We start from the raw sequence: 17,212 nt of genomic DNA, 5'->3' as shown, positions 1-17,212 counted from the left end.
AACAACCAAACGTAACACAGAACCTTCAGCGATTGATTGCACAATCTAGCAGAGACCACATGTTGCATCATCTGGTCACACAATAATGTGTTGAAACAAAATACAGCCAATTCACACATCACAAACATAGGAACAACAATCTCCCCCTTTGGAAAATTTTGGCTAAAACACATTCAAGGGGTCTTCAATAAATTAGCTTTTCAGAAACGGAGTTCTTCACCATAAGAGGCTTCAATGCACATACACATTTACAACATAGCACATCGGAAAAGAGATTATCACTTTGCAGCAAGAGCTTCTACATGGGGCTACCAGAAAATTAGCTAATTTAAACAATCAACATTGTAGATCTTCATACAGAATCTTCTTCAAGGTCTTCACAAAGCACAATTAACTAATTCTCCCCCTTATTAGCACAATTTGACAAAGAGTGCAAGTGAGAACATAAAGCAAAGTCTTGATAAGGGGACAACCATATTGAATTGACCAGAAGATAGAAAATTCTAAAAATCACTGGATGTTGAGACATCTGGTTCATCATCTGTATCAGAAACATCTCCTTCTTGTTCATCAGCAGCAGCAGTGCTGTCATCAACTTTGCCTTTGCCCATAGTCAATTCCTTGATGAAGCGATCAACATTCCTCTTCCTTATAGTGCAGCTTGTGATAGTCTCTTGAAGAGTTTTGGAGCCATTAACTCAGCAATAACTGTCTCATTTGGCTTGGAAGAACTTGCACCAGCATTATGAGACTTAGCAGTCATGCCAGCAACATCAGGAACATGAGTCCCAATCAACAACCTGTTGTCAATAGTCAAAGGACTAGCCTTCACACTAGGTGACTCATCAGCAGAGAGGATATCAGGATGTTGACTCAAAATAATCTCAGAGATCATACAAGGAAAACCAATAGGAAGCTTCAAGGCATAAGAATCAGCATGCCTCATGGTTTGATCAAAAACAAAAGTTCCAAAATCTATCTGGGCATGAGTGCCAATCAGATATATCAGCTTTGCAAGCACATAGGATACATTAGAAGCATGCTTGGTGGGTGGCCATTTTGCAGCTCCAATGCGATTCAAAATGTCATACTTCACACTTAGATAAGCAGATGATAACAAACCTTTAGAGGGCCAGTGCGTGACTTGGCCAGCAGTGATTTCAGCAGCAATCTCATCCAATGAGATCTCCTCACCAACAACATCAGCAGAGCTTCTGCCCAAATAACTATTGACAACCAAGGGAGAAAAATGAATGCATTTACCTCTGACAAAGACTTTGTGAAACTCTGGACTTCTGGAGACATTGCAATCCACATAGATGTTGACAATGAATTCCTTCACTAGTTTGTAAAAACATCTTCCTAAACCAACCACTGTCTGCATCAACCCAGCTTCTTCAAGCAACTCCATCACATCTTGGCAAGCAAGAACCTCAGTAGCCAACTCCCTTTCCTGAGCAATCCTACGCTTGTAAACATACTTCCACTTACCAACACTTTCTTCAGAGTGAAATGAGACATTATCCATAGGAGCAACAGGTACATTCTCTGGAATTCTTTTTCCAACTCTTCTTTTCTTTGCAGATGGAACAATGTCAGGAACATTTGGTTCCACTTCAGACTCTTCAACATCTACATCAGCAGACAACTTCCTCTTCACACTCTTCTTCACAGGGGAGTCATCAATAACAATGACAGTCTTCTTTTTGTGCTTCTTACTAGAACCAGAAGCAGCTTTCTTGTGAGAGGCAGAAGATCTCGTGATATATTTTCTTGCTACCTATTGAGTCTTCTTCCTTTCCAGCTTCTTGATAACATATGAACCCACAACATTTGCAAGTAATTCATCTGATTCGGTTTCTTCATGCACTTCTTCCACAATCACTGCCTCTTCAGCAACAGGAGGAGTGACCATAGGGTCAGCCATTCTTTCTGACGAACCCACAGGAGTTTCCCTGGGAGGAGACTCTGGAACCACAGTGGGTTCCTTCACAGAACTGATATGCGTTTCATCAACAGGAAGAGGAACTTCCTCAGGTTGAGAACCACTTACATGTTCCTCAGCATTCGTGGATTGAGGATCAGGAATAGCAGTTTCTGGTGATGCGACATGAGGTTCCTCATCTGCATGTTGAGTGAATTTGATAGGGGTTTCAAGTACCTCAGCGATGATGCTAGCCACGAATACTTCCTCATTGATTAGGGCTGTGGGATTCTCTTCTGCTTCAGGAGTCACAGCAACATTGGGGAAAGATTCTTCAACAACAGGAGTCTTCTTTCTCTTGGAATAGGTGATCTTGGTGCGCTTCTTCTTCTTCTTGCTTCCGGTTGCAAGATTTGCATGTTGCGATGATGCACCATCACCGCGGTTCTTGACAGAAACAAGGGTTTCGCAAGATTGCGTGACCCTAGGAGATTTGGGTTTCTCAGATTTCAACCCCATTACCTTCACGCCATGAGCGTTGGTCTCTGGTGTGATCATCTTAAAAAAAACTGTTGAGAGAACTTGAAATTTGCAAGAACTTGAGCAAGAAAACAGAGGTTTCTGAGAAAATCAAAAACAGTTAAGAGAATTATAGCAGTTGATACTCCACTAAGAAACAATAGCGTATTTATAGGGAAAGGTGGGAGAAGGAAGTTATTTTCCTTGATTGCGCGTGCCTCAATAATGACTAGATAGCCGTTGGCACACAAACATCCCTTTAATTGCTATGCTTCCTCAAATAGACAGATTCCAAGTAACCCTCTTAATTTCTCAAACTGAATTGCATCAAGAGCTTTTGTGAAAATATCTGCCAACTGCTTCTCTGTAGATATATGTTCTAACTTCACAATTTGATCTTCAACTAATTCTCTGATGAAGTGATGACGAATATCTATGTGTTTAGTTCTGCTGTGCTGTATAGGATTTTTTGAAATATTGATAGCACTCATATTGTCACAGAACAATGTCATGACATCTTGTTCGATATTGTACTCCTTAAGCATTTGCTTCATCCAAATTAGCTGAGTACAACTACTTCCAGCTGCTATATATTCTGCCTCAGCAGTGGAGAGAGATATGCAATTTTCCTTCTTACTAAACCAGGATATAAGATAGTTTCCAAGAAAGAAGCATCCTCCTGAAGTACTTTTTCTATCATCAGCACTTCCAGCCCAATCAGCATCACAATAACCAACTAGCATAGAGTCAGTGTGATGAGAGTATAGAATACCATAGTCACTAGTTCCATTGATGTACTTGATGATTCTTTTCACTTGAATCAAGTGACTTGTCTTAGGTTCTGATTGATACCTAGCACATACTCCAACAGCAAATGTGATATCAGGCCTGCTTGCAGTTAGATACAAAAGACTTCCAATCATGCTTCTATAGAGACTTTGATCTACACTAATTCCTTTCTCATCTTTAGTGAGCTTGATGTGAGTAGCAGCAGGTGTTCTCTTGTGTCCAGCCTTTTCAAGACCAAATTTCTTGACAATACTCTTTGCATACTTGCTTTGGGATATGAATAGAGTATTTTCCATCTGTTTAACTTGCAAACCAAGAAAGTAGGTCAGTTCTCCAACAAGACTCATTTCAAACTCATACTTCATCTGTTCAACAATTTGATCTACTATCTGGTTCGACATTCCACCAAAAACTATGTCATCTACATAAATTTGAGCCACCATTAGATCCTTTCCATTCTTCTTCACAAAGAGAGTCTTGTCAATTCCTCCTTTGTGATAACCATTGTTGATCAGGAACTCAGTCAATCTTTCATACCAAGCTCTTGGAGCTTGTTTCAACCCATAGAGAGCCTTCTTGAGTCTGTAGACATGATCAGGATAGCTAGGATCCACAAAGCCTTTGGGTTGTTCTACATATACTTCCTCATTTAAGTATCCATTTAAAAAGGCACTTTTCACATCCATCTGGAATAGTCTGAATTTCAACAAGCATGCTACTCTAAGTAGTAACCTGATGGATTCTAAACGCGCAACAGGAGCGAAGGTTTCATCAAAATCAATTCCTTCAATTTGAGAGTAACCTTGAGCTACTAGTCTTGATTTATTTCTAGTTACTGTGCCACTTTCATCAGACTTATTTCTGAAGATCCATTTGGTTCCTACTGCATTCACATTTTCAGGTCTAGGGACAAGTTCCCACACTTCATTCCTTCTGAATTGACCCAGTTCTTCTTGCATAGATTGAATCCATAATTCATCTGTGAGAGCTTCTTTGACATTCTTTGGTTCTAGTTTTGAAATGAAACAAGAATCAGAAATGAGTTCCCTTGATCTGGTTACTACACCTTCATCAAGTCTTCCTATAACATTTTCAATTGGGTGTAGCTTTTGAATTCTGATAGAAGGTCCTTTTGAAATAGTAGCAGGTTCTTCAGTATTGTTAATTGATTCCTTGGGCAATGCAATGTCTGGCACATCTGGAGTGACATCTGCACCGGTACTTGGAGTGTCTTCTGCGTCATCTTCAATTTCCTCTCTCTTGATAGGAGTGTCATCAACAATTACATTAGCAGATTCCATCATTACCTTTGTACGATTGTTGAAGACCCTGTAGGCTCTGTTGTTCAATGAGTACCCCAAGAAGATCCCTTCTTCACTTTTAGGGCTCTGCTGTTCAGTGAATGCAATACATATTTTGATGCAACTGAGTCATCAAGTTCCTTTTAATTTATATAGTATATTGATATTTTGTATAATATGTATATGTATAATATGTCACTCATTTTAGTTATTTAGTTTAAATTAAAGTTTAAAATAATTAGTTTGTTGTTTATATATTAATTTTTGAGTTTTTCTATTAGTTTTTTTATATGATTTATTATATAGATCATACCTAATTGTTACATTCATATTCATATGTGGCTAGATGTATTTCATTATAATTTTTTAAGGGTTAATATAATATTAAGTAGTTCTATACAGAGTACATTGATTTTGGTGAGATGGATCGTTGTTGCCATCACTGTGGTGCACTTTTCTGGGATGCTGAGAGACTTGCAAAGAGCAAAAAATCAACTAATCCGAAGTTCTCAAAGTGTTGCCTTCAAGGGAAGATAACTCTTCCACTCTTCCCATATCCTCCGATTTTACTTGCAAATTTACTGTTTGGAATTGACCCACGTAGCCGTCATTTTTTTGAGCACATTCGTACATACAACAACATGTTTGCATTTACGTCGCTTGGTGGTAAAGTTGACGCTAACATGAATGATGGTGGTGGGCCTCCGCAGTTTGTTATTAGTGGATAGAACTATCATCGGATTGGAAGTTTATTACCGACTGAAGGGCAGAAGCTGAAGTTTGCGCAACTCTATATATATGATACAAAAAATGAAGTTGCGAATAGGATGAGACATTTTAGTTGACATTACAGGATTTTACATTATTTATTAACTGGTCTCCATTAGTCGTTTTAATATTTAAACTTAAATTTTCATTTTTTAACTAAAAACATTTTTCAACTAATAAACATATCCATCGTTGTATTAGTGAAAGGTCTTCCAGAAGTAGCCTTGACCAAAGTTTAGTTAACGATCTCATGAAGATGATCGATGAATCTAATGTGTTAGCTAAAACCTTTGGAAGGGTTCGAGATCACATTGAAGATGGTGTTGAAAATGTGGCTTTGAGGTTATTTCAGAATCGTCACCAAAATCCAAACACATATAATCTCCCAAATGTAGATGAGGTTGCTGCGTTGATAGTTTGATAGCTCTGATTGTGGTTGTGACATTATTATTCGCACCCAAAATGGCTACCTGGAGAGAATTCCGGGGTATCATGTTTCATTTTTGCCACTGCAATACCCCATTATTTTCCCTTATGGTAATGGCAGATATGCTAAAGGTATTGGCTTTTCTGAATAGTCGACTAATGATAGCGATTGGAAACGTGAAGGGGTCTCTTTTAGAGAATGAGTTGCATTTAGATTGCAAGAAAGAGGTAATGAGTGCAATATGCTGATACGGAGTAGAAGACTGCTTCAACAATTTGTTGTTGATTGTTATTCAATGATTGAGTCTGGTCGTTTGTTCTTTTATAGAAATAGGCAACATATTATCCGTAGAGAGGTTTTGTTTGGAATACAAGAGGCGATAGATCGGGGAGACACTAATGCAGCAACTATTGGATCAAGAATTGTGCCGCCCTCATAATTTACAGGTGGTAGGAGTTACATGTTCAACAATTGTCAAGATGCGATGACAATTTGCAAAGCATTTGGATACCCATATTTGTGTCATTACTATGACATGCAACCCTAAATGGCCTGAAATTGAGCGTCAAATTGCGAAGCATGGGTTATCTACATACGAGAGACCAGACATTGCATGTCGAGTGTTTCGTGCCAAACTTGACCAACTAATGGCTGACTTTAGTAAGGGCGAATTGTTTGGTAAAACTATGGCAGGTACATTAACTTTTGTTAGTTATTAAATCTAATATTGGGTCTAATATACCATGCAGTGCAATACGTGTATTACTTATAATGTTTTTTCTTCAAATGTAGCGACTTACACTATTGAGTTTCAAAAGAGGGGTTTGTCGCATGCCCACATTCTACTATGGCTTCATCCCGCATATAAATTAAATTCTATTGCCATGATAGATTCAGTCATATGCACGGAACTTCCAAATCCAGAGATGTATCCCAATCTTTTTAATGTTGTGTCTAACTTTATGGTACATGGACCATGTGGATCAAGCAACAACCAATCACCATGTATGAAAAATGACAAATGCTCGATATTTTTCCCTAAGAAATTTACAAACTCAACATCATTTGATAGGGACGGATTTCCTATAAATAGAAGAAGGAACACTGGAGTAACAACAACCAGAAGAGATATCCCGTTGCACAATGGCTTTGTTGTTCCGTACAATCCTAAATTTCTAATGAAATATCAAGATCATATCAACATTGAATATTGCAACAAGGAAAATTCAATTAAGTACTTATTTAAGTACATAAATAAGGGTGTCGATCGTGTCACTATGGCGATGTCTCTGCCAAAAGATGGTATTGAAGTTGATGAAATTAAACAGTACTATGATTGTAGATATTTATCTCCATGTGAAGCAGTTTGGAGGATATTTAATTTTTTCATCCATGACCAATGGTCGTCTGTTAACAATTTGACATTTCACTTACCCAAAAAGCAATCGGTCATATTCTACAATGATCAGAATATTAATGATGTTTATGACCGATCCAAAGAGAAGATAACTATGTCCATGGCTTGGATGGAGGCTAATGCAAAGTATCCTACCGCAAAGGATTTGACGTATGCTGACTTCCCTTCGTTGTTTGTTTTTGATGAGATTAAGTGCGAATGGAGACCTCGAAAGAAAGGTTTTTCAATTGGAAGAATGAATTTTGTGCCACCCGGAACTAGAGAGCTTTTTTACATGAGAATGTTGTTGAATGTTCAACAAGGGTGCAACAATTTTGATGAATTGAGGACAATGAAGAATGAGTTGTATGATACCTTTAGAGATGCATGTGCTGCTGCGGGATTGCTTAATGACGACAATGGATTTATTGAAAGCATAAAGGAGACATCTCTATTGGGTTCTGGTCACTACCTTAGGGGGCTATTTTTTAGATTATTGTTATCTAACACCATGTCAAATCCAGTGGAGGTTTGGAACAAAACCTGGCTTCTCATAGCCGACGAGATACAATATGATTTAAGAAGATCTTAGAACCCAGGTACATGTTATTTTTTTAAGTTCAAATGCAAACATACACACACACATAGACACATGTATATATATATATAGGGATATATATATATATATATATTAATCTTCACAGTGTATATTATTTCATTATACACATGTATGATGATTTCTAATCAATTATTACACATGTATTTACTTTGAATAGGTAATTACCATTACTATTACTAATTACAGATTTAAGGATTGATGATCAAAGACTTCGCGAACTTTGCTTAATGGAGATTGAAAAGATACTTTTGATCAATGGTAAATCACTGAAGGATTTTGATGGAATGTCTGTTGTTAATGCTGATCTCTTAGCTTAATATGGAAACGTCATTCTCTTTAATGAATTAAACTTTGATGTTAGTGAGATGAGTCAACTCCATTCTGATTGCGTCAACAGACTAAATTCAGGACAATTTAACATCTATGAAAAAATTATGGCAGCTGTAAATGGGCCTGATGTTGGTTTTTTCTTTGTCTAAGGTTATGGAGGTACATGGAAGACATTTCTTTGGAAAACTTTGGCCTATAGACTTAGATCCGAGAGGAAAATTGTCTTAAATGTTGCTTCCAGTGGCATTGCATCTTTGCTTCTTCCAGGTGGTCGTACTGCTCATTCACTCTTCTCTATTCCGCTGAACCTGAACGAGGATTCATGTTGTTGTATACCACATGGTAGTCCTAGGCACCTATGGTTAACAAATATGCATTTGAGGCACTTGATAGGACCCTCAGAGATATAATGTCCGCCAAGGTTCCTACCAGCATGAATAAGCCATTCGGTGGAAAAACTATTGTTTTGGGCGGTGACTTTAGACAGATACTGCCTGTAATTCCAAAGGGTTCTCGTGCAGAGATTGTCATGTCAACAATAAACTCGTCCAGGTTATGGAGTTGTTGTAAGGTACTAACCTTATCAGAAAACATGAGGATGTTGTGCAATTCTTCTGAACAGGTGGCTAATGAAGTTTTCATGTTTGTAAACTGGTCCTTGATCTTGGAGATGGGAAATTAGGTGAATATAATGATGGTGACTCAGATATTACTATTCCTGATGAGTCTTTGATCCCGCATTCAAACAGTCCCATTAATGATATTGTGTACCCTGGCATTCTTCAAGATGTTGATTATGTGTACCCTGACATTCTTCAAGATGTTACTGATGCTGAATATTACAGTAATAAAGCGATACTTGCTCCAACATTAGAGGTTGTTGATTCAATAAATCAACCCGAGTTGTCTATGTTCCCAAGTGAAGAAAGAACTTACTTAAGCAGTAATAGTATTTGGAAGGTGGATGGACAAGTTGGAATATTAGCTGATTGGATTACCACTGAATTCTTGGATGATATCACACTAAGAGAATTATGTCTTTTAGTGATAAAACATGTGTGACGATTGTTAATTTCGTCACTACAACCGTTCGCAAAAGTGACCAAATTAAAAATCATCACTAATACTATTCATAATAGTGACCAAGCTATAAATCGTCACTAATACTACTCTTAATAGTGACCAAATTAAAAATCGTCACTAATACTATTTGTAATAGTGACCAAACTAATAATTGTCACTAATACTATTCGTAATAGTGACCAAATTATAAATCGTCACTAATACTATTCACAGTAGTGACCAAATTATAAATCGTCATTAACACTATTTGTAGTAATGACCAAATTATAAATCATCATTAATACTATTTATAGTAGTGACCAAGTTATATATCGTCACCAATAATATTCGTAATAGTGGCCAAATCTATATTGTCACTAATATTATTCGTAATAGTGATCAAATGACAATTTGTCACCATTGCTATGTGTTTGTGAGATTAAATTATTAGTACATCATATTAGATATGCCCCCTTCAACTTACGAAGAAGCTCACCAAGTTCCCTACGCTCATACGAATGATGATGCCACCACGTAGGTGGTGGATTGACACTAAACCTGCAAAACAAAATAATAGACTAACTCAACTCAAAATCTAGTTCAAGAATTGAGGATTGTCCTTCTATATATAAGGTTTATTTTGGACATATCTCTAGTTAATGCGAGACTTCTCAACATACCCCGTCACGCCCAGGACTGGAAATCTAGAACGTAGGATATGCATAAATGAACATCTATGGATATTTAATGTTATAGACCCTCGACGAACAAGAACCGCATTCTACACTCCTTCCCATCCCCGAGAGTAAGGAGCTTCCCTTTGGCTGAAATGACATAGGTGGTTGTAGAAAATCGATCGATCTGAGCTGGTGCACGTTGGCCCAACTTGCTCCTTGGAAAGTCTTGATTGCGTGAGGTCGATTCCTCCAAGAATTGAAGATGAGTACATGGACAAGAAATGCCCTTCATTTGCTTAAGAAGAGTACATATGACACGAGTTATACTTTTATCTAGAAGGAGAATTGCTTATCTAAAATAACCCATACGTAAACGAAAGTAGCAAGCGGAACAGTACGATTGTTAGTAGTATAAAGGCGGGCCCCTTAACTTAAAGGGATAAATTATGTTTTCGTATGGCTTGGACACGTAGGCTATGGATCCCACTAATGGAATGAGACTATAACCATACTTCCATGGTCTAGGTTCAATGAAAAATAGGTCTCCACAATTTCATTTTTTTTATACATGTTTTTTAAGAGCTTTTAATTGTGAACATAATTTATATATTATTTAAGTACTTTAATTTGTTTAATTTATTTAAGTCGAAACAATTGTATTAATGTTTGAAGTATAATTTGTTTCTAGATGCAGTTAAAGTAAAAAATAAAAGCATTAAATATGTTTTTCATCCCTGAACTAAAACAAATTATTGATCTTAGTTCATAAATTAATTTTTCACTGATTTGAGTATCTTAACTTGTTGGCACATGAACCTTTAGTCCTTCAAGCCATTTTAGTGATTATGTGGCATGATGACATGTTGGTTTTAGTGACGTGTATTTTTTTAAATGCTTACTTCGAATAATCAAGGGACCTAAATAAAAAAAAATAGTAAAATACACTCACCCCCTTCAAGGTTTGCAAGAATGACACTCCACCCCATTCTTTTTTAAAATCTACAATCCACCCAATTTTTTATAAAGGCAAAATTTAGTAACGAAAACAAATTCGTCACTAATAAAAAATAATTACTAATTAGTTAAAATTTAAATAAATTTAATGCATATACACTATCATACATTAATTTATGAAAATAATTTTACTGAATTAAATTTAAAAAACCATCAACTTTGTATGTTAAGTCCACGTCTCATCTATCTCCAAATCATATTTCTCATCACAAACGGTCACCACCAAGCCTTTGCTCCCTTTAACACGGCGACCACCGTCCCAGAATGTGAAACCCCATGGCACCACCATGCCTAAAAGTTTTGTTGCGACCTGAACCCCAGAACGTGAATCGCACATCCCCAAAGCCACTTGTTCAACTACTTCTTGTGAACTTCACCCCTTTAAGTTGTGAGCGAACGCTCTGTTGGTTTAAGATGTTGTTGGATTTTGTTAAAAAGGGTGCTCCACTGCATCGTTGGATTCTAATAACCTCTGATCCACTTCATATTTCTTAATTTTGTTTCTCTATTTTCTTCTTCAATTTGTGTTGTTTTTTGGGTCTACAATCCAATTTTGAAAATTGGAGGTATAAAGATATTATTTTGATTAAAACTGAATTATTACCAGATATGAAAACACAAGCATGTTTCACTATGTTCGAGATATGGTTTGTCAATCGGTCAGGTGTGCTATTGCAGAATTTGCATTGTGAATTTACGGAAGAAGAACGCGATTGAGAGAATGAGGAGGACTGTGATGTTTTCATTTTTAAATTTATTGGATTATATTGAAAATATTTTTTGAAATTATTGATTAACAATTTAAATAATAACTAATTATTAATGAAGAATATTTTTCGTCACTAAATTTGCCTCTATATAAAATGGGGTGGAGTGTAGATTTTAGATAAGAATGGGGTGGAGTGTAATTCTTCAAATGATAGTTAAAGTGGTAAGAGTTATCAGACATATGAGTTAGGGTGGGGAGATCGACAGATCAACTCTTATACCCCAAAGTTTCTCAAACCAATTTTTTAAGACCGAAAGATAATTCAAACTGGAAAAATACCAAATCATTGGAATTTCATATATACTAACTAACCCCTAAAAAAAATAAAAAGAAAGAAAAAAAATCATTAACCAATATTTCCGTATATACAATTTCAACGGACTAGGGAATTTCAAAAAAAAAAAATCAAAGAACAACTTTTTTTTGTTCTCTAAAATCTGTTTTAAAAACAGAAAAATAGAAACTGTTTTCAAAAACATCTATAGCCAAACAAGTTTTATTGTTTTTTAATTTTTAAAAACAGTTATCAAACAGGCCCTAAAATTCCCCTTTGTGTTTTAGAGAAAGCACCCCCCACCTTATACAATTTAACCCATCCCATCTGTTCTTTTGTTTGTTTTTGAATAGCCTCATCCCACGACTATGTCTCAACCCTCAATATCCAGATCAACAAAATAGAAACCACTCCACCACTCCCTCTCATAACTCCTCCACCTCTTCCTCTTATTTAACCATCAACTTCACACAGTAGACCCCATCAGATTCCAACTTCTCTCCCCATCTTTCTCAAAGTTGCTTCATCGTAACAGGGTTATGGGTTGGGGTTTCTGGGTTTGAGGTGTTGGTTGAGAAGAGGTGGGAGAGGACGATGGAGGGTTCAGAAGTTTGAATGGGGAAGGAAAATCTGAGTCAGTTACACAGAGAGAATGGGGGAGGAGGACATCCAAAAATCAAGCACCTGCTAGTTGAAGATTTCTTGTGCTTGTGTTGGTTTGGTTCTATCACGTGATGCAAGTTACTTCCTGCCACGGCCCGCCATTGAATCTTTCTCATATCAGCTATTTAGGGATTCAAAATCCATTTTCTGTTTCTTTGTTCACGTTTGTTAGGTTCTGGGCTCTTTGATGATTCATGGTTATGTTTATGTTCTTGGGCTATGTATCTTTCTCAAACAGAATCTTGTCCCTTTTGTGGAATTGTGGAAATTTGGGTAAATTTAAGGTTTTTAATTTAGTTTGGTGTTTATGTTTTGGGTTAGGTAAGGTTAATTTTTTAGGAAACCAAGATCATATCCTAACAAATTTCTGGGTTTTTTTCAGTTTAGTGGTTGAAGATGGAAGAACATGATGGAGGATGAAGATGATTGAGGGACTAAAACCTCATGTGCCAACTAGTTAATGGACTCAAATAAGTGAAAATTTAATTTAGGGACTAATAACAATAATTTGTTATAATTTAGGGACCAAAAATATATTTGACCCAAAATAAAAAGCCTAAAAAGTGCAGGAAAAAAGTAGTCACTATTAATGCTTGTTTTTGTGACAACTTAAATTTGTCATAAATGCTAATAATAATTAGTGACGATTATGTGGTCGCTATTAATTTTGGCATTCGTGGCGACTTTTATTGTCACTATTACCTACCAATATTAGTGGCGATAATTTTGTCACAATTAAACTCAACATTAGTGACATTTAAAAATATTGTCACTAATGTATTAGTGACTTGAGTACTTGTGGCGACTAGTGACGAATGTAAATTTTGTCAGAAGATACTCATAGTGACGATTTTTTAAGCTTTTAATGACGAGATTAAAAGCATTATTTCTTGTAGTGTCAAATGCTCTGGCCTCCCTGATCATAAATTGTTGGTGAAAGTAGGAGCTCCGGTTATGTTAATGCGAAATCTTGATATATCTGCAGGATTATACAATAGTACTAGGCTCATTGTGAAACATGTTTGTCCAAACGTTATCGATGCTATTGTCATCACTGGGACACACATTGGAACAAAGGTTTTTATCCCGAGGATGAATTTAATTCCTACAAATCCAACCATGCCTATCAAGTTCATGCGAAGACAATTTCCTCTTTGTCTATCCTATGCTATGACGATAAATAAAAGTCAGGGTCAAAGCTTATCTCAAGTGGGTGTATATTTACCTAAGCCTGTGTTTTCACATGGACAGTTGTATGTTGTTGTGTCCAGAGTTACTTCAAGAGGTGGATTGAAAATCCTCATATGCAACGAGCATGATGAAAAACCGAATGTTACGAAGAATATTGTCTTTGCTGAAGTCTTTCAGAAGATATAGTGTAATTTATCTATTTGGGTGTGCGACTAATCATTAATTTATCATCTTTCAAGAATTCTCTATACATTATTTGCATTTTTTTATTTTTTTAATACATTAATACATTAATATAAATTATTAATACTCAATAGGTGAAGGATATCTCATTTGATTTTCGGAGTAACGTACCATGCATAATATTGGATTATACTATCTTTACCCTGCAATTAATCTTATTTTGTTCATATCTTTCACAAATCTTCTACCAAATGCATAATAAATCTTATAAGAAAAAATGTCAAGTTTATCTTTGACCGTATAAAGTTGTCAATTTATTTTAATTATTTTTTAATTTAATAGCAGAAATTTTAATAAAAAATCTTTACCAATGTTTTGTTTGAATAGTTAGCAGAGATAGTAATTCCAAAGATTTTTTTTGTACATAGGAAAAAATTCCAAAGATATTTAGTTTGTAGTTCTTATTTTCCATTTGTATATTGAAATATAAATTCATAAGTAAATAACATCAATGTGTATCTTTTATTATATAGTCTCCAATTTTGAGGTGAATAAAAAATGAATAAATCTATATTGCTTCATTTGAACATGATTAAATAAAATCAAGGTCAATATAATCAGTCTTCACCATTATGTTTTTTTTTTGTGTCTATATCATTTAAATTAAATTAGAATAAATAAAGAGATAAAGCTATATTGAAACATATCTTATATTTAATAATTTGTAAAAAAAAATTTGAAAAAAAACAAGACATGTGACATAAAACGACTTCGTTTTGTGGGGAAAGGGCTTTTTTTTTAGATAACCATAAGCATTGGGGAAGGGGGTAAATTAGGTTTCTTCAACTATTCTTCTCATCATAGCAACGTGTTTACTGTCTTTCTCCATTTTCCTTCCTCTTCTAAACTTCTGAGTTCTATCCCGCGGCTGCATTCTGGCGGTGTCTATACTCGCAGCGTCCATACTCCGGCCACTTGCAATTCCTTCGTAGTCTCCTTGCAAGGTAAGTCCTGTACTTTGTCAACCTCCTATTTTAATTTTCATTCTGGGTATGTATCAATTTGCATTTGGGTTCTTCATGAGATTTTGTAACATTACTCTTTGTCTATCAACGGGTAACAATACTATTTCCCCAATTTCTAATCTATGTTATGGGTCTTTATCACTTGGGTTTGGTTGTATAAGAGATTAGGTTTTTGGCAGTATGTGGCCACTTAGGTAGGTTTGTTCTCATTAAGTTATAGATTGATAGAATGGATACATTCCATATGAAAACATTGAATTTAAAAGTTAAATTAGTGTGGATTTTGTTCACATTGAAAGATTGTTCACTGAAGTTGTTTAGAAGTTTACCATATATAATTTTTTTTGGTTTCATGTCAGTTCGCTCCTTTCACGTGTGTTTCAAACTGTTGGCCCTTGATAGTGATTATGTTTTCCTGTTTTCTGTCTTATGTATAATTATACAGGGGTTGAATTTAGCCCCTTATAGTGTCTATGTTTTCATGTTTCCTGCCTTATGTCTAATTATTATACACTTTATTTGCCTTTCAAAAAAAATTGAAGTGTGTATATTCCTCCTTCTACCATTTATTGATTATACTCTGTTCTGATTTGTATATATATAGCTAATCCAGTTGAAATCTTCATGTTTTATCCAAATTATTTACTACTTATTACCTATTTTGTGTTCAATGAAGTTTTAGGAGCTACATCTGTTTTGGATATCTATCATGACACAAGTCAGATTGTCAAGCCTCTCAGAAGGAGCGAATAACTTTATCCTTATCCACCACCCTGACCCGGTAAGCATTTAGCTCTCATAAGGCCATCAAGTTTAAGTTTTGTAAACTCTCATATAGAAGTGCAATATCTATGAAATAAATATCTGTTGTACAATTTATTTTTCTTTGTTTGTGGTCTTGATTATTGCATACAAGTTTTGTAGGATTTTGCATTGCTTCCTAGGTGGTTTGTTAGAGATAATCCTGTTATCAGGCCGTATCAGAATGCTCTTGTCACTGATCCGGCGAACAACACATTTTCAGTGAGTCTTAGAACAATGGACGGAGACAAGGGAATAGAAGGTTTTCAGGAAATCTGTCAAGCGCACCATATTAATGGAACTGTTAGGGTGCATTACACGTACATTAATGGGAGTCAGTTCAACATTCAGATTTTCCATGACGAGTACACAGAGGTAGCTTACATAGTCCAAGAGGATGACGATTCTGATGATGAAGAGGAGTTTGCTTGGTTGAGTGATATCACTGAGCCAAGGTCATTCGGAAAGCAATGTCTGGTATTACTCATCTCACTATCCTTTTCATATTATCAAGTATAATTGTCCAGTAAGTGGTTTTTTTTGCTACATTTTTCCAGCATGTCCCTGCTAGTGTCGTGCTTGAGCTTATTCCACACAAACCTCCTCACTAAACATCATATTACCAGATGACACTTTAGATGTGTGGACACTGAAATGGGCAGATGGTATGCCCATTTCAGTTGAGTTTGGTCACGGCTGGTATGAGTTCGGTAAGGAGAAACGAATCCGTGCTAGGGATCAATGCGGTTCTATAAGACGCATCATCCAGACACCTACCGGCTTGAAGTTCGCCGCCACTAAATTATTAGATGATGAAGGGTTATTTATTTTTAATTGTGATGTTTATTTCATACGATGTTAATTACCTAATGTTCGTTCTTCAATTTTATTTTGTATTGTGTGTTAAGTTTGTAAGATTGTGTTGTTAACTTTCATTACTCATAAGCCCAAGGGCATGCCACATATGTTCAAAACAATGGTTGTATTTTCAGATTTGGACTATGGCATGTACCAAGGCTGCTTTCGTATCACTCTATTATGAATTATGTGCTATGTTTTATGTTTTATTAATTATGGCATGAACCTTAAGGTTACGCTCTTAATCGCAATGCAAGTCTATTATTTTTGTTTTTATCAGCAATATGTTTTGCTTGGACATTTTGCCTTAGCATTTGGGTTGTGCTAGCTAAACAATGTAGTTATAATATGCTTGCCTTACAAAAGGATTAGTTAAGAAAATATGTGCATTTGATAAAAGAGATAGTTTCAAGACATTTGTTTACAAACTGAAAAAATTATGAATAAAGACCTCGTGCATAGCACGGGTCAAAATCCTAGTGTTATTATACGTCAGTGAGCCATGGTAAATAATATTGTAATTATAAAAGCCTGAAGAATATCTTTGACTTCCGCTTCAAAGGCACATAGCTCTCCCACTGCCATCAAGAAAAACACCAAGATTTTCTTCCTCGCGTCCCGC

General features: G+C 35.8%; 3 protein-coding genes across 4 annotated transcripts; 2 read left to right on the top strand and 1 right to left on the bottom strand.

Annotated features, from left to right (window-relative positions):
- Nucleotides 1-649: 649 nt before the first annotated feature.
- On the bottom strand, nt 650-2,443 carry LOC130725353 (uncharacterized). The gene is made up of 2 exons (XM_057576590.1): nt 1,829-2,443; nt 650-1,738 (listed from the first exon to the last, which is right to left on the bottom strand). The coding sequence occupies exons 1-2, from the start codon at nt 2,441-2,443 to the stop codon at nt 650-652; spliced, it is 1,704 nt and encodes a 567-aa protein (XP_057432573.1).
- A 3,398-nt stretch (nt 2,444-5,841) lies between these two features.
- Nucleotides 5,842-8,060, top strand: LOC130725351 (uncharacterized). The gene is made up of 4 exons (XM_057576589.1): nt 5,842-5,955; nt 6,229-6,421; nt 6,521-7,588; nt 7,930-8,060. Exons 1-4 carry the CDS (start codon nt 5,842-5,844, stop codon nt 8,058-8,060), a joined length of 1,506 nt encoding a protein of 501 aa, XP_057432572.1.
- Nucleotides 8,061-14,719: 6,659 nt separating this feature from the next.
- Nucleotides 14,720-16,799, top strand: LOC130723681 (uncharacterized). 2 transcript variants are annotated; one of them, XM_057574793.1, is made up of 4 exons: nt 14,720-14,910; nt 15,608-15,712; nt 15,856-16,209; nt 16,290-16,799. In XM_057574793.1, the coding sequence occupies exons 2-4, from the start codon at nt 15,641-15,643 to the stop codon at nt 16,341-16,343; spliced, it is 480 nt and encodes a 159-aa protein (XP_057430776.1). In that variant the 5' UTR covers nt 14,720-14,910; nt 15,608-15,640; the 3' UTR covers nt 16,344-16,799. The 2 variants fall into 2 exon arrangements, 1 of the variants encoding a protein (XP_057430776.1); XR_009014328.1 differs by having other exon boundaries at nt 14,722-14,910; nt 15,956-16,799.
- The last annotated feature ends 413 nt before the right edge of the window (nt 16,800-17,212 follow it).

This window comes from Lotus japonicus, chromosome 6, assembly GCF_012489685.1.
Source record: "Lotus japonicus ecotype B-129 chromosome 6, LjGifu_v1.2".
In the NCBI taxonomy this organism is placed as follows: Eukaryota; Viridiplantae; Streptophyta; class Magnoliopsida; order Fabales; family Fabaceae; genus Lotus; species Lotus japonicus.
The sequence above is the reverse complement of the archived record's forward strand: the minus strand, read 5'-3'. Positions and strand labels throughout refer to the sequence as shown.